This window comes from Erinaceus europaeus, chromosome X (assembly GCF_950295315.1).
Source record: "Erinaceus europaeus chromosome X, mEriEur2.1, whole genome shotgun sequence".
NCBI lineage: Eukaryota > Metazoa > Chordata > Mammalia > Eulipotyphla > Erinaceidae > Erinaceus > Erinaceus europaeus.
In genome coordinates, this window is record NC_080185.1 from 120395455 (window position 1) to 120418256 (window position 22802).

At 44.8% G+C, this 22802-nt stretch overlaps 1 protein-coding gene and 1 non-coding gene across 6 annotated transcripts in view; both read right to left on the bottom strand.

Moving 5' to 3' along the window:
• TXLNG (taxilin gamma) overlaps positions 1 to 22802 on the bottom strand; it is a 76312-nt gene that overhangs the window by 23944 nt on the left and 29566 nt on the right. For 3 of the 5 annotated variants that reach the window (XM_007539116.3, XM_060182996.1, XM_060182994.1), the window contains exons 2-3: positions 6798 to 7101; positions 4319 to 4410 (exon numbers count right to left, since the gene is read on the bottom strand). In XM_007539116.3, coding sequence (XP_007539178.1) covers positions 4319 to 4410; positions 6798 to 7101 — 396 coding nt within the window. Of the gene's footprint in view, positions 1 to 4318; positions 4411 to 4628; positions 4929 to 6797; positions 7102 to 7337; positions 7449 to 22802 lie in introns of those variants that run through there. The other 2 variants (XM_060182995.1, XM_060182997.1) reach the window with 2 other exon arrangements.
• Positions 14198 to 14305, bottom strand: LOC132536031 (U6 spliceosomal RNA). The gene has a single exon (XR_009547728.1). It is a non-coding gene; the product is annotated as a U6 spliceosomal RNA (small nuclear RNA).

The window sequence follows — 22802 nt, forward strand, 5'->3', positions numbered from 1 at the left end:
CCCGCTGCGCTACCACCCAGCCCCCTAAAAGTATCTCTTAATGAAAAAGAGGTCTTAATTTCAAAACCACAATCTTTCTTAATAGTGCCCTGTTGTGTTTTTAAGAAATCCTTCCCGGGACTCAGGCTGTAGAGCAGTGGGTTAAGCGCAGGTGGCGCAAAGCACAAGGACCGGCATAAGGATCCTGGTTTAAGCCCCCAGCTCTCCACCTGCAGGGGAGTCGCTTCACAGGTGGTGAAGCAGGTCTGCAGGTGTCTATCTTTCTCTCCCCCTCTCTGTCTCCCCTCCTCTCTCCATTTCTCTCTGTCCTATCCAACAATGAGTACAACAAGGGCAACAAAAGGGAATAAATAACTAAATAAATAAATAAGAAATCCTTCCCTTGAGGCTGAGAGGTGGCTCAGTTCTGAGGCCCTGGGTTTGGTTCCTGGCACTGAGGGCAACAAAGACAAAACCAGCGGAACCCCGTGGATGGTGAAACTCTTCTTTTCTCACTTTCAATAAATTATAATAAATTTTTTTCCAGATATAATCCAAACTCGGGGGAAAAAAAAAACCTCATCTTTTACACCCAATTGAATAAATATACAAGATTCGTAAAGCTTAATTTTGACATGCCAGTCCTTAATCCACTTAGAACTGATCATTAAGCACAATGCATGGGGATATAAATCATTCTTTAAAGTTCTCGTCACTTCGTGAGGCTGGCACTTCTTGATTCTCCCCCACATGCATCTCTATGACCCAGAAAAGGTCTTCAAAATCCCAAGTAGTGCCAACCCCTCCACCCCGGGAAAGGATGTGAAGCTTTGGAGAGTAAAGGGCCAAGATGCCAGGTGAGGGCGCACCTGGCTGAGCACATGCATTAGAGCACACAAGGACTCGGGGTCAAGCCTTCAGTCCCCACCTGCATGAGTGGTAACGCAGTGCTGCAGACGTCGCCCTGTCTCTCTTCCCCTCCCCTCTTATTTTCTCAGTTTCTATCCAATAATAAATATATAAAAATATTTTTTAGGGGGTCAGGCGGTGGTGCAGCAGGTTAAGCGCACATGGTGCAAAGCACAAGGACCGGCGTAAGAATCTCGGTTCGGGCCCCTGCCTCCCCACCTGCAGGGGAGTCACTTCACAGGTGGTGAAGCAGGTCTGCAGGTGTCTATCTTTCTCTCCCCTCTCTGTCTTCCCCTCCTCTCTCCATTTCTCTCTGTCCTATCCAACAACAAGGACAACAACAACAACAATAATAACAACAATGACAACGATGATAAACAACAAGGGCAACAAAAGGGAACAAATAAATAAATATTAAAAAGCATATATATATATTAAAGGAGGGCCATTGGATCCAGGTGGTGGTGCACCTGGTTAAGCGCACACATTACAGTGCACAAGGACCTGGGTTCAAGCCCCTGGTTCCCACCTGGAGGGGGAAAGCTTCATGAGAGGTGAAGCAGGGCTGCAGGTTTCTCTCTGTCTCCCTGTCTATCACCCCCTTCCTTCTCGATTTCTGGCTGTCTCTATCCAATAAATAATTTTTTTTTAAAAAGGAGAGTCAAGATACTCCTGGTAAAAAGAGTCATAAGGACATACCTGCCCAACCAGGTAGTGAGGCTTAGCATTACGACCTGACAATCCACTCAAGCTGACTGGAGAACAGGCAAGAGCACCAAGGCCCATGTGCGAGGGCAGCGAGTGAGCTGTGATAATCTCCCCACCAGGCCTTCATGCACAGGGCCCCATTCCACCTGCTCACAGGACTCGCCTATGGACACAGCACAAGCACCAGTGAGGTCAGATGGGGTGTCTGTCTCCCACAAAGTGGGGAGAGGACAGTGAAGCTAAAATTCTCTCAGCAGACCTGGTGAATGAGTACTCCCTCGACGGCCTCGCTGTAGTGACCCTGTTCTACCTCTCCAAGGAGACGAGTGCCGTTTCGAGGGAGAATGCTTTAGGGCATTCCAAAAACAGTTCTACCTTCCAACTGTTCAGCACAAACCAAGATCAGTGAACAGCCATGAGACAGGCAAGTCTGCAACGAATCACAGCCGAACAGGAACATGGCAAGTATTCCTGGTACACACACACACACACACACACACACACACACACACACACACACACACACACACACACACACACACACACCCAGAGCCACAGACAAAAAGCCAAAGACCCTTGCTACTGAAGGCATGATTCAAGGGCTAGCAAGGTCATCACCACCATGACCAGGGGGCGTGTTATATGCCCCAGTCCAGACCCAGTGAGGAACACTGCGCCTTCTTTTTTAAAAAAATATTTTTTAATAGTTATTTCCTTTTGTTGCCCTCTTTGTTTTATTGTTGTTATTGTTGTCGTTGTTGGATAGGACAGAAAGAAATGAAGAGAGGAGGGGAAGACAGAGGGGGGAGAGAAAGACAGACACCTGCAGACCTGCTTCACTGCCTATGAAGCGACTTCCCTGCAGGTGGGGAGCTGGGGGCTCGAACCGGATCCTTACGCCGGTCCTTGCGCTTTGCGTAACGTGCGCTTAACCTGCTGCGCTACCGCCTGACTCCCAACACTGTGCCTTCTAATGAACATTCATATGATCTGCTTGTGCCTGAGGGCTGTCCAAGGGGACTATTTGCTTTTCCTTCTCCTGGTCTCACCAGAGCTGTTTCATCATGACACAGGTCAGGGAATTAGTCTCGACAACGCCTTTTCTTTCATTCTTTCTTCCAGTCGTACAGCTTCCCTTTCTGTTCTTTCCTTTTCCCACCACTTCTCACATACACCTCTTCATGTGGATGGCACTGCAAGGGCTGTTACCCGCAACCAGTGGCACTTTCCTTTTATTCTTTGTCACTGCCACCAGGGTTATTGCGGGGGCTCAGTGCTGGCACTACAAATCCACCGCCCCCCTTTATTCTTTCTGTTTTTCTGACAGGACAGAGGGAAACTGAGAGCAGAAGGGAAATAAAGAGGGAGAGAGAGAGAGAGAGAGAGAGGGAGAGACCTATAGATCTGCTTTACTGCTGATGAAGTGTCCCCCTGAAGGTGGGGAGTGTGAGCTCGAGCCCGGGTCCTTGCACACGGCGGCGTGTGCGCTTAACCGGGTGCACCATCACCTGGCCCCCGCGGTTTTCTGACCCACACTGTGCTTTCTGCCATCTTTGTGTGTGTGACTGTTCTGCGCCATTCTCACTGATGCACAGGGTTTCCTGCTGCTCAGAATAGAAGGTGCCAGACTGCTGAATGCCAGCTACATGGGGTCCACATGGATATCCCTTTATAAACAACCAAGGGGAAGTTACTGTTAATTCCTTACATACTAAAGAAACTGGATTCATTTGTAGAGTCGGTCACTAACAAAAAGTAATGCTAAAGACATGGACAACTTGGAACAGTAATTTAACATCCTTAAGAACAGATGAAAAAGCATGAAATTCTCAATGATAATTCACTTAAGGCATTAATGTCAGTATTTAAATTAGAACCATTCATTCTACAAATTTCCCATTACGCTTCCCTTCGAAGGGCTCTATGACTTTCCCAGTTTTCAACAGAAGTGTTTCTACTTTGAGACTGCCGCCATACTTTTCAAAAGACAGCTGATGCCGCTTGAAATGACACAGACCCAGAACAAACTGAGTCTTGGTTTCTCTGCAGAGTGGGAAAAGGATTGCCTGGCAGACCGTAGCTGCTAAGTCGGTATTTCCTGAAGCACGGTATTGTTTCAGTAGACTACTTCATTGAACTAGGTTTCAATCACAATGGTTACAGCCTTTATCTCCGGAATTCCCTTGGGAAAAGTTAAATACAGGAACCACTACACCCCAACTGCCTGGACTCTAAGGCACCACCACAACAGGCCTAAAAAGGCTGACTTAGAGTTACTCTTGTGGGCCGGCAAGAAAGCTCACTTAGGAAGGTGCCTGGCCTGCCGTGCTGTGGCCCAGGTTTGAGCCCAGCCCCCACTGTACTAAGCAAGCTTTGGTATGATGGTGTCTCTCTCTCTCTCTTTCTGTCTGAAACAACACAGTCCAGAGTGGCGAAGCCCCTGCGATGGCAAAACGAAAAAGGCAAGAAAAATACTCTTGAGACTGAGATTTAGAAAATCCGTGTTGCACCCTGGCATCATATTTGCCTTGAATGTGCCATCCTGCAAAGGAAAGTCATAACAAGGGGCCCCGAGAAATACCATCTTCTTTAAATGTGTAGTAAAAGGTGATTTTTCCATTGACAACTATAGCAAGTCATACTTGAAGAAGCTTATCAAAAGCACACACACACATTTTTCCTGTATTTTATATGGCCCTCACTCCCTTGACTTAATACTCACGAGATCAGCATATTTCTTACAGAGAGCTGCCAGCTTCTCTTCTGGAGTTGAAAGGGTGTTTAGGGCTTGCATCAATAATAAAACTTCTTTTCCTAATTAACAAAATAAGAAGTAAGTCCCAGAAGAATGAGATCAGATCTAACCTGTAAATGCTGTATAACATGTCCAACGTTCTGGCATCTAGAGTGAAATAATTGACATTGCTAACAAGAAATGAGAGCTTTATCAGGTAAATTAAGAATGCTATTTTTCAAGCCTGGGTTAGTAGGCACTCCTCCCTCCCCACCCCCAACTTTCTTCACTTACTAACCCTGCTAGCTATTTGCAAGAACAACTCTGGCTGAAAGGCTTTAAAGTTCCCTGCTCAACCACTGGTGTCCAAGTGAAGACAAAGGGCAAGTTACACAGGGCGGAATAGTTTTATAAGCTTCCTCTTAACCAAGTACAAATATAGAAGCTAGTTCAAAGGCAATTTCAGCTGGTACTAAGAGGCGCGTAATCACTTGTGACACGTATCTTCTCCTATGAGCACTTTAAATAACTGCTGACGATTTAGTAAGCAACTTCCATGCTGACCAAGTTAAGTGTAAACAAAAGGACATCAAGACACCCTCTTCCTTTGGGAAACGAGATTACAGGCAGTATTTTAAAGACTGGCAGAGAAGCGTTTGGCCGAGACAGAAAGGAACACATGGTGCTTCAAAATAGGTGATGATGCTTTGTTTCCTAAGCTGGGTGGTAGGTGATGATGTTTTGTTTCCTAAGCTGGGTGGTAGGTACCACTACATTCTCAAAACGGTCACTCTTGTTTTTAAGGACATTTCACTAAATCTATATACATATTAAAATGCTTTTGGTATATGGAAAAAAACAAGTTGACTTCAAAATAGAATACTTTCTTATCCATATAAAATACCATTTTCTCACGTAGCCCAAGGCCACTCAGGATCTGTTCAAGATGATGAAGCATGATTATTGGTCAAGACTAAAATAACCATGATGCAGCCTAGTTTCGATGAAGATTTTTACAATCGCACTGCATCTGGGTTTGAGGTAGCATTCCAGCATCCACGTCTAGCATCCACCTGAGTGTGTGCACAAAGCTGTACTCCCATCACCACCCTCTGCTTCTAGAACATTTGGATCCACTCAAATGAACCCCGTAGCCGTTAGCAGTCACTCCCCGTGGCTCCCTCCCTCCTTCCTCCAGGCTGCTGGCAATGGCCACTCTAATTCTGTCTCCAGAGAACTGCCAACTCTGGCCATTTCATGGAAAATGGATCACAGGGCTGGGCGGTGGCACACCTGGTTGAGTGCACGTTACAGTGCGCAAGGACCCGGGTTCAAGCCCCCCCCCCCCCGTCCCCACCTGCAGGGGGAAAGCTTCACAAGTGGTGAAGCAGTGTCGCAGGTGTCTCTCTGTTTCTCTATCTCCCCCTTCCCTCTCGATTTCTGGCTGTCTCTACCCAATGAAGATAATAATAAGGAAAAAAAATTAAAAAAAAAAAAAAAGAAAATGGATCGCATCACTTGGGCCTTTGTGCCTGGCTTCCTTGGCCCACGCAGGACATGTATGTCATCATTTCATTCTTTTTTTGTGGCCATCCAATATTCTGTTGTGCGACTCTGACCACGGTTTATTTATCGAGTCATCAGCTAGTGGATAAGTGTGTTGTCTTTGAATGCTCACGTACATGATATTTTGGGTGGCTTGGTTTTTACTCTTCGTAGATACGTACATGCATAGCCAGAGAACTGCTAGCTTGCAGGGCACAGCTATATGCATCCTTCCTAGATTTCATTTGCCTTTGCATGTTGCTGATTTTGAAGAAATCAGTCGTGTTTGTACGGAGTTAAAATTATTTTTCACATATCTATAAATCTTTAGTTCTCCAACTTAACAGAAAATGGGTTTAATAAGGATAATCTAACTTAGCATATACAAAGCTACTCAAATTGAACACTGCTAAGCTTAGGTATATTAAGTATAAAAACCTAGAGGCAACCAGTAAGGCTAAAATAAAAGGGGATTTCAGATTTCATAATGAGATTTAACATATCACATTCTTAGAACTAAAACTCAAAACACAGCAGGAGGAAAAGAAATACCCTTTTGCAAGCCAGTCTTAATCCACTTTCTGAGCTGCAGATAACAATGTTTGGTGCCTAACTCTGAAATAAGGTGCTGAAGTAAATACACTGTTCTTAAATTTTGGTCAGCCTGTATTAAAGATACAAAGCAAGAAAGCCAAGTACTAATTGTGCCAAGGCTCTGATTGGTGATTCCTTATAGAAACCCAGGTAAACTTCCTGCTGTTATAGTCACCTACTGCACATAAATGCGGGCACCGGGCAGGTGGAGCCCACCAGGGGCAGCAGATGGGCTCAACACTGGTCATGTTCACGAGCGAGCGCCCAGACTGCTGGACATGGAAGGGCTGCAAGAAAATGCGCGACCGCCATGCCTTGAGATCGTTACCTAAGGTTTTCTCTTTGCTCCTGTTGCACTGAGAATCCTGCTGACCGTCCGGGGGGTCTGTTCGAGCTTCTCGCCCAGAAATCGCCTCTCGTGACTCCTGCCTGCGGAAAGCCGAGCTCACCAGACTCCTGTTCTTTGCTACAAAGTCCCCGCCTTCATGTTCTTCCAGTGGATGCTTGTTAGTCGTGCCTCCACAGTTTGAGTCTGGATGCTGAAGAGCAGCTTCTGACGGAGAGTTACGTAACATATCTGCTTTCACTCCGAGCCCACAGATTCCAGCTTCTTCCGTCGTGCCAATCACAAACTAGAGAGAAGGAAAAGGAGACAAAAGGTGGAACAGGGGTAAATCAAATGTGGCCGGTGGCTGCAGCTTTTTTCTTCTGAATGGCTTCTAAACTCGATGTAAACCTGGTAGTTTCTCACTGTGAAGTACAGGAGATTAAAGCTTAAACAAACCACATGACTTCAGTGGGAACAAAAACAGCAGAAAGAAACAAAAGTCACTTATAAAATCTTTTCACCCCTCAAAATCACAGAGACCTCAGCTGGAATGCAACTATCCCGAGCACCAGACCGAAGGGTTCTGGACTTCTGCAGCAGGAATAACGGCCCACAGAAACCCACGCTTCTCCCAGCTCCCCTGGGGCCGGAGGGGCTCAATTCCCCAGTGCCTCGGCAGCCAGGTGGGTCAAGTCTCGCGAAACCCCTATCTATGCAGTGTGAGCAGAGGGGGTGGCTTGGTCCTTACGCAACAAGATTTTAATTTGTGGAAGGGAGTTCTCTTCCCCAGCTCCTCCTCTCTACTCCACTGAGGTAGAACGCAGCTCAAACTGCACATCCCGTGAACATTCAAGGAAAGCCGACCTCCTTAGCGAGGACATCACATTGGACTACGAGATGGGCAAGAGGATGAACTTCTCTTGTGCTGAGTCACAGACAATTTGAGATGCAGCAGCTAGCCTTTCCCTGGCATTCAGGTGACAGGCATGTATAAAGGTGGCTTTTTTCATGATATTTTGCTCTCCACTTGGTAACTCTACCTTCCTCTTTTTTGATCACGCTGTAAACGCCATTCATCTGACTTCTCCCCTTGTTAAGACTATTCAGTCACGGGGAGTCAGGTTAAGTGCATTTGGTGCGAAGCACAAGGACTGGCCTAAGAATCCCGGTTCGAGCCCCCCCACCTGCAGGGGAGTCGCTTCACAGGCAGTGAAGCAGGACTGCAGGTGCTGTCTTTCCCTCCTCTCTCAATTTCTCTCTGTCCTATCCAACAACGACATCAATAACAACAACAATAATAACTACAACAAGGACAACAAAAGGGGAAAAAAGCAAATTAAAAAAATATATATTAAAAAAAAAAAGACTACTGGGAGTCAGGCGGTAGCACAGTGGGTTAAGCGCACATGACGCAAGGACCCGTGCAGGGATCCCGGTTCGAGCCCCTGGCTTCCCACCTGCAGGGGAGTCACTTCACAAGTGGTGAAGCAGGTCTGCAAGTGTCTATCTCTGCCCCTCTCTGTCTTCTCCTCCTCTCTCCATTTCTTTTTGTCCTATCCGACAACAACATCAATAACAACAATAAAACATCGACATCAATAACAACAACAACAGAAGAGCTGCAGGTGTCTCTCTCTCTCTCCCTCCCCTTTCCCTCAAGATCAGTCTCTAGCCAATAAATAAAAAAAGAAAGAGGCCTTTTTTTTTCTTCCTTTCCTTCCCTCCTCTTCTTGTGAAGTTTCCCCCCTGCAGGTGGGGACTTGGGGCTCGAACCGGGGTCCGTGTACATAGTGATGTGTTCTCATAACCAGGTACACCATCTCTGGGCCCACAACCTTTTTCATTTTGAATAGTAGAATTGAAGAGGTAGTCATCTAGTATTTTTCTCTTACCACAAGTGGACAAAAGCTTCTTCCAAAATTTAATAGGACATCAGAGATTTACTATTTCAAGGTATAATTGCATCCAGTTGAAGAACTGAAATGGATTTAAAATATGGGAATAGCAGGAGATGACGAGGTTAAGGGAACCAAATAGATTTTTTTTTTTTTTGCCTCCAGAGTTATCACTGGTGCTCAGTGCCAGCACTACAAATCCACTGCTCCTGGTGGCATTTTTTTTTTCATTTTCATGGATAGAACAGAGAGGAATGGGAGACAGAGAGGGGAGAGGGAGAGAGATGGGAGAGAAAGATACCTGCAGACCTGCTTCACCCTCTGTGAAGCATCTTCCCTGCAGGTGGGGGCCCAGGGGCTTGAATCCAGATCCTTGAGCTTAGTACTATGTACACTTAACCAGATGTGCCACTTCTCCAACCCCCAGGAGACCAAATCCTTATCTTTTATAGACAGTGCTTGATAAATCAAGTGCTGTACTTTCAGAAAAACAAATTGGTACATTCCCTTTGAAAAATAGTTTGACAATATGAATACCCTCTAACCCAGTTGGTTCAGTTCCTTGGATTTTAGCCAAGTGTGTACAGACATGCAAGCCAAGATTGTGTAAGCCAGCACTACTGCCCTCGAATGGAGTCAACCCAAATTCTTACTAACAGAAGAATGGCCACACTGTAGTATATTCATACTACCCAGCAACAAGAATGAACTACTGCTAGAAGCAATACAGACGAGCAATACAGAATGCTTGGCTGAAAGGAGCCAAGAGTACATACTGAAGGAAACCATTTATGGAAAAAAGTTGAAAATCAGGCGAACTAATCCATGGTGCTGGACGTCCAGATAGCGGTCACTGTTGGGGGTAGGGCCTCCTGTGGCATTTGGTAATATTCTGTTTCTTGACCTCGATGGGGTAATGCAGATGTTCACTTGTGAAAATTCATTAAACCAAACATTTATGATTTGTATACTTTTCTGAATGTATGTTTTACTTCAATAAGGTTTGTTTTTAAAGCCAAGGTTTATACATTATTCAAGAGTCATGAAGAACCAAAACAGAAGTATTTCCCTCCGGGGAGATTAGAGATGTGTGTTGCTTTTCATGATATTTTTTAAATAATATGCATGCAATACCTGCATTTCTGAAAAAAACTGATGCACCAAGGGAATTATCTACATTCACAACAGTGGTTTGATGCCACACTGTAAACCTAATACATACTTTCCAAAACATACAAATACTTAAAAGACTCAAATTCCTTCAACAGATTCTAAAAATTCACTCCCACGTGTAGCATATGCCACCGAGGAGTGTAATCCATAGGTATGAAGCATACAAAGAATTCATGGTGGTAGGTTGGGGCGATAGCATAGTGGTTCTGCAAAAAAAAACAAACAAAAAAAAAAAAACACTTCTGGGAGTCGGACTGTAACGCAGTGGGTTAAGCACATGTAGCACAAAGTGCAAGGACCGGCGTAAGGATCCCGGTTCGAGCCCCGGCTCCCCACCTGCAGGGGAATCCCTTCACAGGTGGTGAAGCGGGTCTCCCCTTCTCTGTCTTCCCCTCCTCTCTCCATTTCTCTCTGTCCTATCCAACAATGACATCAATAACAACAATAATAACTACAGTAATAAAGCAACAAGGGCAACAAAAGGGAATAAAAATTCAAAAAAAGACTTCCATGCTTGAGCTTCCAGTGTCTCAAATTCAGTCTCGAGTACCACACAAAGCTACAGCTAGGCAGCACTATGGTTTAAAAATAAATAAAATAGGGAGTCGGGCTGTAGTGCAGAGGGCTAAGCACAGGTGGTGCAAAGCACAAAGACAGGCATAAGGATCCCGGTTCGAACCCCGGCTCCCCACCTGCAGGGGAGTCGCTTCACAGGCGGTGAAGCAGGTCTGCGGGTGTCTATCTTTCTCTCCCCCTCTCTGTCTTCCCCTCCTCTCTCCATTTCTCTCTGTCCTATCCAACAACGACAACAACAATAATAACTACAACAATAAAACAACAAGGGCAACAAAAGGGAAAAAATAAATAAAATATTTAAAAAAATTTTTTTTAAATAAAAATAAATAAAATAAAATAAAGAGGGCTGGGGAGAAAGCATGACGGTTATACAAAAGACTTTGATGCCTGAGGCTCTGAGGCCCCATGTTCAATAGCCAGCACTCCCATCAGTCATCAGCTGAGGAGGGCTCTGGTCTCTCTCTCTCTCTCTCTCTCTCTCTGTCTCTCATTAAAATAAATATTAAACATAAAATAAAATCTTTAAAAAGGGTTTAAGAAATAAGAATTCATGATGATGTTTCAGAAAATATGTTTTGAGGGGTCGGGCGGTAGTGCAGCAGGTTATGCGCAAGGACCGGTATAAGGACCCCAGTTCGAGCCCCTGGCTCCCCACCTGCAGGGGGGTCCCTTCACAGGTGGTGAAGCAGGTCTGCGGGTGTCTTATCTTTCTCTCCCCCTCTGTCTTCCCCTCCTCTCTCCATTTCTCTCTGTCCTATCCAACAAGGAACGACATCAACAACAACGATAACCACAAAAAGGCTACAACAACATTGGCAACAAAGGGGGAAAAAAACGGCCTCCAGGAGCAGTGGATTCATGGTGCAGGCACTGAGCCCAGCAATAACCCTGGAGACAGAAAAAAAAAAAAAGTTTTGTTAAAGTTCATTAATGAATTAACTTCTCAAAATCAGAGTAATATCCCCAAAAACCATGCTACTGGACTTTTTTTTTTTTAATTTACGTATTAATGAGACACATAGGAAGAGAGAGAAAGAGCCAGACATCACTCTGATACATGTGCTGCCAGGGATCGAACTCAGGACCTCATGCCTGAGAGTCCGATGCTTTATCCACTGCGCCACCTCCCAGACGACACTTTGTTTGTTTTTGAACTGCCAACAGTCTTCTGGCTGGGGCTCTGTGCCAGCACTGTGCATCCGCTTTCCCTGCAGCCATTTCTTCCTTCCTTCCTTTCCCCTTTCTATTTTATTTGACCAGACAGAGAGATGAGAAGAGGGGAGACAGAAAGGAAGAAAGAGGGACACCTGTAACCTGCTTCACTACTCACCAAGCATGTGTGTCTGTGTGTCCCGCAGATGAGAAGCAGGGCCTTGAACCTAGGTCCCTGCGCATGGTAACTTGCACTCAACTAGGCGTGTCACCACTCGGCCCCACGTCTACGAATAATTTTCAAACTTATTCCTCGACAACCACTAGGCTACAAAACCACAATTTGGCTCTGGATATTGAAAAACGTCTGTTAAAAGGTCATTAAAATGGAAGATCATGAGTGGTCCAGGAGGTGGCACACTGGGTAAAACATTGGATTCTCAACCATGAGGTCCTGAGTTCGATCCACAGCAGCACATGTACCAGAGTGATGTCTGGTTCTTTCTCTATCTTTCTCATGAGAAAATAAATAAATTCTTATTTTAAAAAAATGGAAGATTGTGTATCTGTAACACATAACAGATTAACCACAAACCCCATATAACCCCAGAAAACACAGTGCCAAGTCTTATCAAAATGATAACGAACCATATTTGTTGGAAAAAGGAAGAGTATCAATTGTTTTCACCAAGGAAAGCCTGAGGTCTCTCTTTGGATCAATTTTGAGACGAAATCTACCTAAGGAGTAGATTTAGTTGATTTCTAGTGACTGTTCTGTGAATACATTTATCGAAATATAATTCATATACCACAGAATTCACTGACTCAGAGTGTACGGTTGACCGGTTTTTTTAGTGTCTTCAGACTGTGTAAACGTCCCCACCGTCAAGTTCAGAACACTTTATTACTTTAAAAGAAGCCTTGGGGTGCCAGGCGGTGGATCACAAGGAATCCGGTTCAAGCCCCTGGTTCCCACCTGGAAGGGGGGAGCCTAATGGTTAGTAAAGAGGTGCTGTAAGGTGTTGATACTTCTCTGACCTATCAAATAGAATGAAAGGTGAAGGAAGCAAAATAAATAAATAAAAGAAGCCTGTGGCCACTTCCCACCTTGGGACAACCCACTCTGATCTCTGCAAAGTGAGTTTCTCGCATTTTACTGCCTTGGACTTCCACTTTCTTTCTTTCTTTCTTTCTTTCTTTCTTTCTTTTTTTTTATGGGCTCCCAAAGCGAGCACAACTTCTTTTTTTTTTTTTTAATTTCTTTATTGGGGAATGAATGTTTTACACTCGACAGTAAATACCATAGTTTGCACATGCATAACATTCCCCAGTGTTCCATATAACAATACAACCCCCACTAGGTCCTCTGTCATCCTTCTTGGATCTGTATTCTCCCTCACTTTCACAAAAGTATCTTGCTCCACTAAAAAAGAAAGAGAGAGAGAGAGAGAGAAGAAATAGGAGAAGACGACGATGATGACGGAGAAGAAGAAACTGTGTAATTTCTGTCAGTGCTCACTCCTCTCGTTACCGCCATCTCTAGGCAATGTGCATCTTCCGTCTCTACAAAGTTATTCTGGACCCTTTATCTGTACAAGACCATAAAGCATGTGGTCTGAGGCGACTGGCTTCTTTCACTGAATGACTTCAAGGTACACTCATACTCTAGCACAGATCAGTATTAACTTCTATTTAAAAATCTGTTTTTAGTGGTCGGGAGATGGCACAGTAGATAAAGCACCGGACTTTCAAGTATGAAGTCCCCAGTTCAATCCCCGGCAGCACATGTACCAGAGTGATGTCTGGTTCTTTCTCTCTCTCCTCCTATCTTTCTTACTAATAAATAAATAAATAAATAAATAAATAAAATCTTTAAAAAATAAAAAATCTGTTTTTATTTATTAATGAGAAACAGGGCAAGAGAAAGAGAATCAAACATCACACTGGTACATTGGTAGGAATCAAACTCAGGACCTCACACTTTACCCACTATGCCAGCTCCCAGACTGCCAGCATTAACTTATGACTGAATTACTACTTCGCTATATAGCTGTAAGTTTTTAGCAGTTCATGGGCGTTCAGATTGCTTCCCAATTTGGGCTATCATGAATAGCCTTGTTAGGAACACCAGTGTCCGAGCAAGTCTTCGTGTGGATGGTGTGTGTCTGTCCATGGGGGGGGGGGGTGGCAGGCTAACTCTTTCCTGAGCGCTGGGGAGCAGCCAGGAGTGCGACAGTTTCACATCCCCACAGCAGGGTGTGAGAGCGCCAATTTCTCCGTGTTCTCTCCAACACCTGTTATTGCCTGTCCTTTTGAATACAGCCACCCGAGTGGGCATGAAGTGACTTCATCTCCTGATTGACGATGAGTTCTTAACCCCCCCACCCCGCCCCACCTCACCCCCTTAACAGAGCACTGCTCAGCTCTCTGGCTTATGACGGAGCTGGGGATTGAACATGGGAGCTGCACTGCCTCAGGCTGCTGCATCATGGGTCCACAGTGCATCTTCTTGAGTGCTTAGTGGCTACGTGTACACCTCCTGTGGGCAAACCACTGTGCCAACCCACCCCCACCCCTGGCAGAGGTGTACTCCTTTTGGAGAATGGTTTTATAGGATGCCTCACGAATCTGTGTGTCATCCTTGTGCAGGCGCCATGCTGATCTTCTCTGGATCGCTGAGTTACTTTTCTTTTTCATTACTGAGTTACAAAAGTTTTTTTTATTTTTATTTATAAAAAGGAAACACTGACAAAACCATAGGATAAGAGGGGTACAACTCCACACGATTCCCACCACCAGAACTCCGTATCCCACCCCCTCCCCTGATAGCTTTCCCATTCTCTATCCCTCTGGGAGCATGGACCCAGGATCACTGTGGGTTGCAGAAGGTGAAAGGTCTGGCTTCTGTCATTGCTTCCCCGCTGAACATGGGCGTTGACAGGTCCATCCATATTCCCAGCCCGTCTCTCTCTTTCCCTAGTGGAGCGGGACTCTGGGGAAGCGGGGCTCCAGGACACACTGATGGGGTCGTCTGCCCAGGTAGGTCAGATTGGCGTCACGGTAGCATTCTTTATACATTCCAGATACAACTCCCTTACCAGATACATCATTTATAATATATTACTAAACTCAAAATGTCAGAAAATTAAGAGCTGTTCTTCCTTCAGATTAAAGGCAATTACAATGGGGCCAGACTGTGGTGCGCCTGGTTGAGTGCACATATTACAATGCACAATATTCAAGCCCTTGGTCCCCATCTACACGGTGGAAGCTTCATAGGTGTTGAAGTAGTGCTCTGAGTGTTTCTCCTTCTCTAGCTCCACCTTCCCTCTTGATTTCTCTGTCTCTGACCAATAAATAAGAATATAAAAAGGCAATTAGAGGAGGACTGGATGGTGGTACACCTGGTAGAGCACCCACATTACCATGTGTAAGGACCTGAGTTCAAACCCCCCAGTACCCACTTGCAGAGGGGAAGCTTCATGAGTGGAGAAGCAGGGCTGGAAGTGTCTCTTTCTCTTCCGCTATTTCTCCCACTGTGCTTGACTTCTCTGTCCTACCAAGTAAAAAGAAAACAGAAGGAGGGGGGAAATGGCCATCAGGGGCAATGAATTTGTCATGCGGGCACCATGTCCCCAGTGATAACCCTGGTGGCAGCAAAAACCAAAACAGAACAAACAAAAACACAATTACAGGAACTAGAAGGGTAGCATCATGGTTATGCATACAAACTTTCAAGCCTGAGGAGCCCAGGCCCCAGGTTCAATCCCCACACCACCATAACCCAGCTGAGCAGTGCTCTGGTAAAAGAGGGGGAGAAGGAAAGGTGGAGGGGGAGAGAGGGGGGGGGAGAGAGAGAGAGAGAGAGAGAGAGAAGCCACTTAACTCCAAGATAATTACAATTACCATATACAAAAGGGGGTAAATGTTAGAAGCTCTAGAAAGGCCAAAACATGCACTCAGTTCAAAAGTAGCCAATGGCACTGAGCATCTCTGAGGACAGGAAGTGAATCTGAGGAGACCACAACCATCACAGTTCCGCTGTCCTTCTACACAGTTCTGGGTTTAGCTAACACTTCCTGGAGGGTCTTTCATGTCTAAACTCCTGACACACACGCGCGACAGCTGCAAACCTGGCATGCACATTCTCCTAGATGGCACTAGCTCATGCACAAAAAGGACCCAAATGCTGGCTGATGAAGATACACGGGACTGGGCAAAAGGGCTGCCGAGCACCTACCACGGGGCACAACAGACAAGAAAAACGGCACTACTGTTGCTTTATCATCAGAAGCAAGCTAGGGTCGTGTTTTCCCTTCTTCTCCTGTGAATTGAATTTTGATGTATCGCATTTGGGTGTATTTCACATCCGCTAATGAAAGACTTACCCGGGCTCTACAAAATCTCTTTGTTTATGAGTAAGACCATGTCCAGCTGGGTTTGATTCAAGTCCCAGTCTAGCCTACAAATACTCTTGACATAGCAGGCCTCAATTTCTCTACTGCAAAGACTATTTGTTCAAGAACACACTTGAGGCTCTGCACTTGGTTATTTGATCTGAAGCAGATTCTCAGGCCAGCAGGCTTATTTAAATTGTAAATTAGTTCTCGGCCCTCATCTCCACACGCAGAGAATTCTATATCATACAGGCAATCCAGCTCCCTATTCTGCCCTCTCAGATACTCATTCTAGATGTCCTTTTTTTACACCATCTTCCCTACAAACAGCAGCACCAACTAACACATCACAAATACTACATTCAAACAGCACTGTAAATATTAACTAAATCCTCACGATAATGTCACAGCATAAATAATGCTACTGTCGGGGGTCGGGCGGTGGAGCAGTGGGTTAAGCACACGTGGCGCAAAGCGCAGGGACCAGCGTAAGGATCCCGGTTCAAGCCCCCGGCTCCCCACCTGCAGGGGAGTCGCTTCACAGGCGGTGAAGCAGGTCTGCAGGTGTTTATCTTTCTCTCCCCCCCTCTCTCTCTGTCTTCCCCTCCTCTCTCCATTTCTCTCTGTCCTATCCAACAACAAAGCAACGTCAACAATGGCAATAATAACCGCAACGAGGCTGCAACAACTAGGGCAACAAAAAGGGGGAAAAATGGCCTCCAGGAGCAGTGGATTCATGGTGCAGGCACCGAACCCAGCAATAACCCTGGAGGAAAAAAATAAATAATAATGCTACTGTCTCCACTTTGCAAATGAGCAATCTTGCCAGAGTATCATGCCCAAGATCATAGTAAGTTGTAGGACAAAGATTTGAACCCTGACAGTCTACTGATAGCTTCCAAGACCACGCTGTTTACTGCAAGGATATACTGCTAAAGAACTGACCTCTGCTGTAAAAAACATACTTATCCTGGCCCAGCCATCATATAGAAAAGGCTACTTAATAATGGGGAATGTTGAGCCTGAAATACCACACAGAAAAATCAACTATAGAACAGCATGTCGCCCATGTATTTATACACACACACTCACTCGCTGAGAAAGCATTGGGAAGATACATGTCCAGCTATAACTAATGGTTATATTTATTTATGTTGGTAACAACTCTCCTGTGAGTTGATTGATTTTATTAATTTATTATCATTATTATTATTTTTAACCAGAGCACTGCTCAGCTCTGGTTTATGATGGTACTGGGAATTGAACTTGGGATGTTTGGTGTCTCAGGCATAAAAGTCCTTCTGCACAGCCATTGTGCTATCTCCCTATTTATTTACTTATTTATTTATTTTTACCATTAGGGTTACCACTGGGATCAGTGCCTGCACAGCTCCAGCACCCCTGGCAGACATTTTCCCCCCTTGGCAATTGTGAATAAAGCAGCCCTATGAATATGGGGGTACTGTGTCCCTTTGAATTAGTGTTTGCATGTCGTCTGGAGACATGGCTAGGGGTGGCATGGCAGGATCAGAAGGCCTTTCCATTTTTATTTAAGGATACTCCATACTGTTTTCCAAACTGCTTGCAGCAGTCTGCACTCCCACCAGCAGGGTAAGAGTCCCTTTTTCTCTGCAACCTTGCAAACACCTGTCATTTCCTGTTTTGTTGATGTAGGCCTTTGACACTGATGTGAGCTGGTATCTCACTGTGGTTTTAATTTGCATTTCTCCATTCTTTTTTTTTTTTTCCTCCAGGGTTAGTGCTGGGCTCAGTGCCTGCACCATGAATCCACCGCTCCTGGAGGCCATTTTTCCCCCTTTTTGTTGCCCTAGTGGTTGCAGCCTCGTTGTGGTTATTATTGCCATTGTTGACGTTGCTTTGTTGTTGGATAGGACAGAGAGAAATGGAGAGAGGAGGGGAAGACAGAGAGAGGGGAGAGAAAGACAGACACCTGCAGACCTGCTTCACCGCCCGTGAAGCGACTCCCCTGCAGGTGGGGAGCCGGGGGCTCGAACTGGGATCCTTACGCCGGTCCCTGCGCTTTTCTCTATTCTTTTAAAGATTGTTTTGGATAGAACAGAGAGAAACTGAGAGACATAGGGAAGATAGGGAGAGAGAAAGACACCTGCAGACCTGCTTCACCCCTTATAAAGCAATCCCCCTGCAAGTGGGTTGCCAGGGGCTTGAACTGGGATCCTTACGTCGGTCCTAGCACTTAGTGCCATGTGTGCTTAACCCTTAGCCCGGTGCCCCACCATCTAGCCCCCTAATTTGCATTTCTCTAATGATAAGTGGAATATCTTTTTATGTTTCTGGGCCATTTGTCTATTTTTTATTTTTTAAAAAATATTCATTTCTTGTGTGGTCCAGGAGGTGGCGCAGTGGATAAAGCATTGAACTCTCAAGCATGAGGTTCTGAGTTCAATCCCCGGTAGCACATGTACCAAAGTTATGTCTGGTTATTTCTCTCTCTTCCTGTCTTTCTCATTAATAAATAAATAAAATATTTTTAAAAAAATATTCATTTCTTATTAGAAAGAGGGTGGTCTGGGAGGTGACACCGTTGATAAAGCACTAAACTCTCAAGTATGAGGTCCTGAGTTCAATCCCCGGCAGCATATGTACCAGAGTGATGTCTGGTTCTCTCTCTCTCTCTCTCCTCCTATCTTTTTCATGAACAAATAAATAAAAATTTAAAGAGAGAGAGAGAGAGAGAGAGAGAGAGAGAGAGAGGGTCGGGCAGTAGCACAGCAGGTTAAACATACATGCCACAAAGCGCAAGGACCGGCGGAAGGATCCCAGTTCAAGCCCCCGGCTCCCCACCTGCAGGGGAGTCGCTTCACAGGCGGTGAAGCAGGTCTGCAGGTGTCTGTCTTTCTCTCCCCCTCCCTGTCTTCCCCTCCTCTCTCCATTCCTCTCTGTCCTATACAACAAGGACAACATCAACAACAACAACAATAATAACTACAACAAGGGCAACAAAAGGGAATAAATAAATAAATATTTTTTTTAAAGAGGGGGGGTCAGGCAGTAGCAGAGCAGGTTAAACGCACATGCTGCAAAGCACAAGGAACGGCGTAAGGATCCTGGTTCAAGCCCCCAGCTCCTCACCTGCAGGGAGACAGGTTGCTTCACAAGTGGTGAAGCAGGTCTGCAGGTATCTTATCTTTCTCTCCCCCATCTTCCCCTCCTCTCTCCATTTCTCTCTGTCCTATCCAATGACAGTAATAGCAACAACAATAATAACCACAATAATGATAAACAACAAGGGCAACAAAGGGAAAAATAGCCTCCAGGAGCAGTGGATTCACAGGCACCCAGTGGTGCAGGCACCCAGCCCCAGAGATAACCCTGGAGGCAAAGAAGAAGAAAAAAAAAAAAAAGAGGGAGAGGAACCAGAACATCACTCTAGTAACGTACAATGCCAAGAATTAAACTCAAGACTTTTGCTTGAGAATCAAACACTTTGTCCACTCTGCCACCTCCTGGGCCACTATCTTCTTTATAAAACTATCTGTTTAGATCTTTCACCCACGTTTTAATTGGGTTACTTGTCTTTTTGTTGTTGCTTGAGTCATAAGTTATTTATGTTTGCTATCAATCTCATCAGAAGTGTGATGTGCAAAATCTTCTCTATTGCTCAGTGGCCTTTTTATCCTTGTGAAGTTTTCTTTTGATGTTTATGTTTTTCAATTTGGTATAGTCCTAGATTCATTTGTCCATGAGGATGGGTCTCCAAATGCATTTTTGATGTTAAGGTCAGGAGTGCTTTGGTTATTACATATATATATATATATATATATATATATATATATATATATATATATATATTTGTGTGTGTGTGTGTTTAAGTTGTTCAATTACCTCAAAAACGGTGGGATTTTGAAAGGCATGACACTGAACTTATATGTTGCTTTTGGTAGCTGGCCATTTTGATAATGTTTCATCCTTCCAACTCATGAACAAGGGATGTTCTTCCACTTCTTGTGTCACTTCCTATGTCTTTTAATGATATCCTAGAGTTTTCATTGTAAAAGTCCTTCACTTGCTTTGTTAGATTCACCCCAAGGTATTTTATCTTTTGGGACTCAATTTAAAATGGGATTGTTTCCTTCATTTGCCAGTAATAATAACAACAACAATGATAAACAACAAAGGCAACAAAAGGGAAAAAATAGCCTCCAGGAGCAGTGGACTCTTAGTGCAGTCACTGAGCCCCAGCAATAACCCTGGAGGAAAGGAAAAAAAAAAAAAAAGATCAAAAGATCGAATATAGTTGTAGCTATAGAAAGAACTGTATTTCCTTGGCTTGTTTTGCTTAGAGATTAAATATTTTTACTAATAGTTTTTCTCTTATTTAGACTGGCCTAAATAAAAATAAATAAATAAAAGTCAACACCCACATTCACTTCCTAATTATTTCGACTACCATCTGCTTGAATGAGTTGGGATGCCTTCTCGGCGCCAGACATTTGCTGAGAGCAGAAAGCACTTAATCCTTGCCATTAGGGCAAAGAGGGCCCCTCCAGAGAGCAGCAAGGGGGCCTGTGCTAGCCAGAGGCTGTCTGAAAGGTGTTTTGTTAGTTTTGTTTTCTTTACTAGAGCATGGTTTCGCTCTGATTTATGGTGGTGCTGGGAATTGAACCTGGGACTTGGGAGCCTCAGCCATGAAATGCAATTTGAGTAACCATTATGCTGTCTCCCCAGCAAGTGAAAGATTAAAATAGCTAGTATAAAACTATTCCCTGTAATTTATAGTGGCAGAAATGTATCGACTATGTCCGGTCATGCCTTTTCCTAGAGAAAAAGATCCTTAACTGCCCTCAGGCTTTCAGAGAGTCTGGAAACTTTCCAAGTAGGGACCAGGCGGCATTGTACCTGGTTGAGTGCATTTGGGGGGGGATACCTGCAGCGCTGTTTCACCTCTCATGAAGTTTCTCCCCTGCAGCTGGGGACTGGGGACTTGAACATGTGCACTCAGCTGATGAGCTACCACCTGGCCCTCATACCTGACATGGAAAATGACTGCTTGAGGAGTCATTGAGGAGTCACCAGGGGGTGGCATGCCAGTTGAGCACATACATTACTATGCACAAGGATCCTGGTTCGAGCCCTAGGTCCCCGCCTGCAGGGGACCCTTCACAAGGGATGGAAGAATACCTCTCTGTCCCAACAAATAAAATAGAAAGGAAAAAGGAAAAAAATGGCTGCTGGGAACAATGGATTCAAAGTACCAGCACTGAGCCCCAGCAATAACCCTCGTAGCAATAAAAAATTACCTAATTAATTAAGTAAGTAAGCAAATAAATAAAACATCTGTTTGAAGAGGTGGAATTGAGCAGGCATGAAGCCCCAGCAGGCAAGAAAAGAGAAGAAAAGGAGGGTCAGGTAGTAGCGTAGCATGTTAAGCACACAAGGCGCAAAGCACAAGGACCGGCTCAAGGATCCCGGTTCGAGCCCCCGGCTCCCCACCTGCAGGGGAGTCGCTTCACAGGCGGTAAAGCAGGTCTGCAGGTGTCTCTCTTTCTCTGCCTTCCCCTTCTCTCCCCATTTCTCTCCATCCTATCCAACAACAACAATAAGAAAAACAAAGACAGCAACGATACACAACAAGAGCAACAAAAGGGAAAAAATAGCCTCCAGGAGCAGTGGATTTGGAGTGAAGCCACCGAGCCCCAGCAACAACCCTGAAGGCAAAAAAAAAAAAAAAGGAAGGAAGGAAGGAAGAGAGAGAGAGAGAGAGAGAGAGAGAAAGAAAGAAAGAAAGAAAGAAAGAAAGAAAGAAAGAAAGAAAGAAAGAGGGAGTCCGGCCATAGCGCAGCGGGTTAAGTGCACATGGCGCAAAGCACAAGGACCGGCGTAAGGATCACAGTTCGATCCTCCAGCTCCCCACCTGCAGGGGAGTCGCTTCACAGGCGGTGAAGCAGGTCTGCAGGTGTCTCTCTTTCTCTCCCCCCTCTGTCTTCCCCTCCTCTCTCCATTTCTCTCTGTCCTAACAATGATGACATCAATAATAACTACAAAAACAAGGGCAACAAAAAGGAAATAAATATTAAAAAACAAAGAAAGGAAGCAAAGAGGCCAATCAGTGGCACACCTGATTAACCACACATATTATAGTGAGCAAGGACCCAGGTTCAAACCCCTGGTCCCCACCTGTAAGGAGAAAGTTGCCTGAGTCATGGATCAGGGCTGCAGGTGTCTCTCCCCCTCCCTCAATTTCTTCCTGTCTCTATCCAATTATAAAGAAATAGACATAGTTTTTAAAAAACCATAAAACTGAGTACAGAATGGCCACTGGAAATGGGGGGTTATCATGCAGGTACCAAGCCCTGGTAGGGAAAAAAAAAAGACAGACAAACAGACAGACAAATATACAAGGAAAAGGCGCCAGCAAAAATTGTAACCAAATCCATCAAAATCAAGAGCCAAGGTTCTATTACAACATTCCCCTCATTTTACACATCAGCCTTGGAAAAGGAAAAGTTCAAAGCCAAACAGATCTGCAGTAGTTTCAAAATAAAGCAAAAAAAAATTAAATGTCTAAAGATAGTTATTAGCATGCTAGATAGAGCCATATGAATTTAGGAAAACATTGGAGGAGGTCTGAAGAATTTTTAGCAGTGACTATAACTCTGGGATGGGGGAAGTGAGAAAAGACTAAACTGAGGTGGGGATATCTTTGAATAATTTTATAGCAAGCCCATCCCCCACAGCCCAGAAGGAATCTTTGGTATTGTAGCCTCTTTCACTTTCTTTAACAAAACAGGGGTTTTACACCCTGTTGGTTGTACACATACTGTGAAGCACAA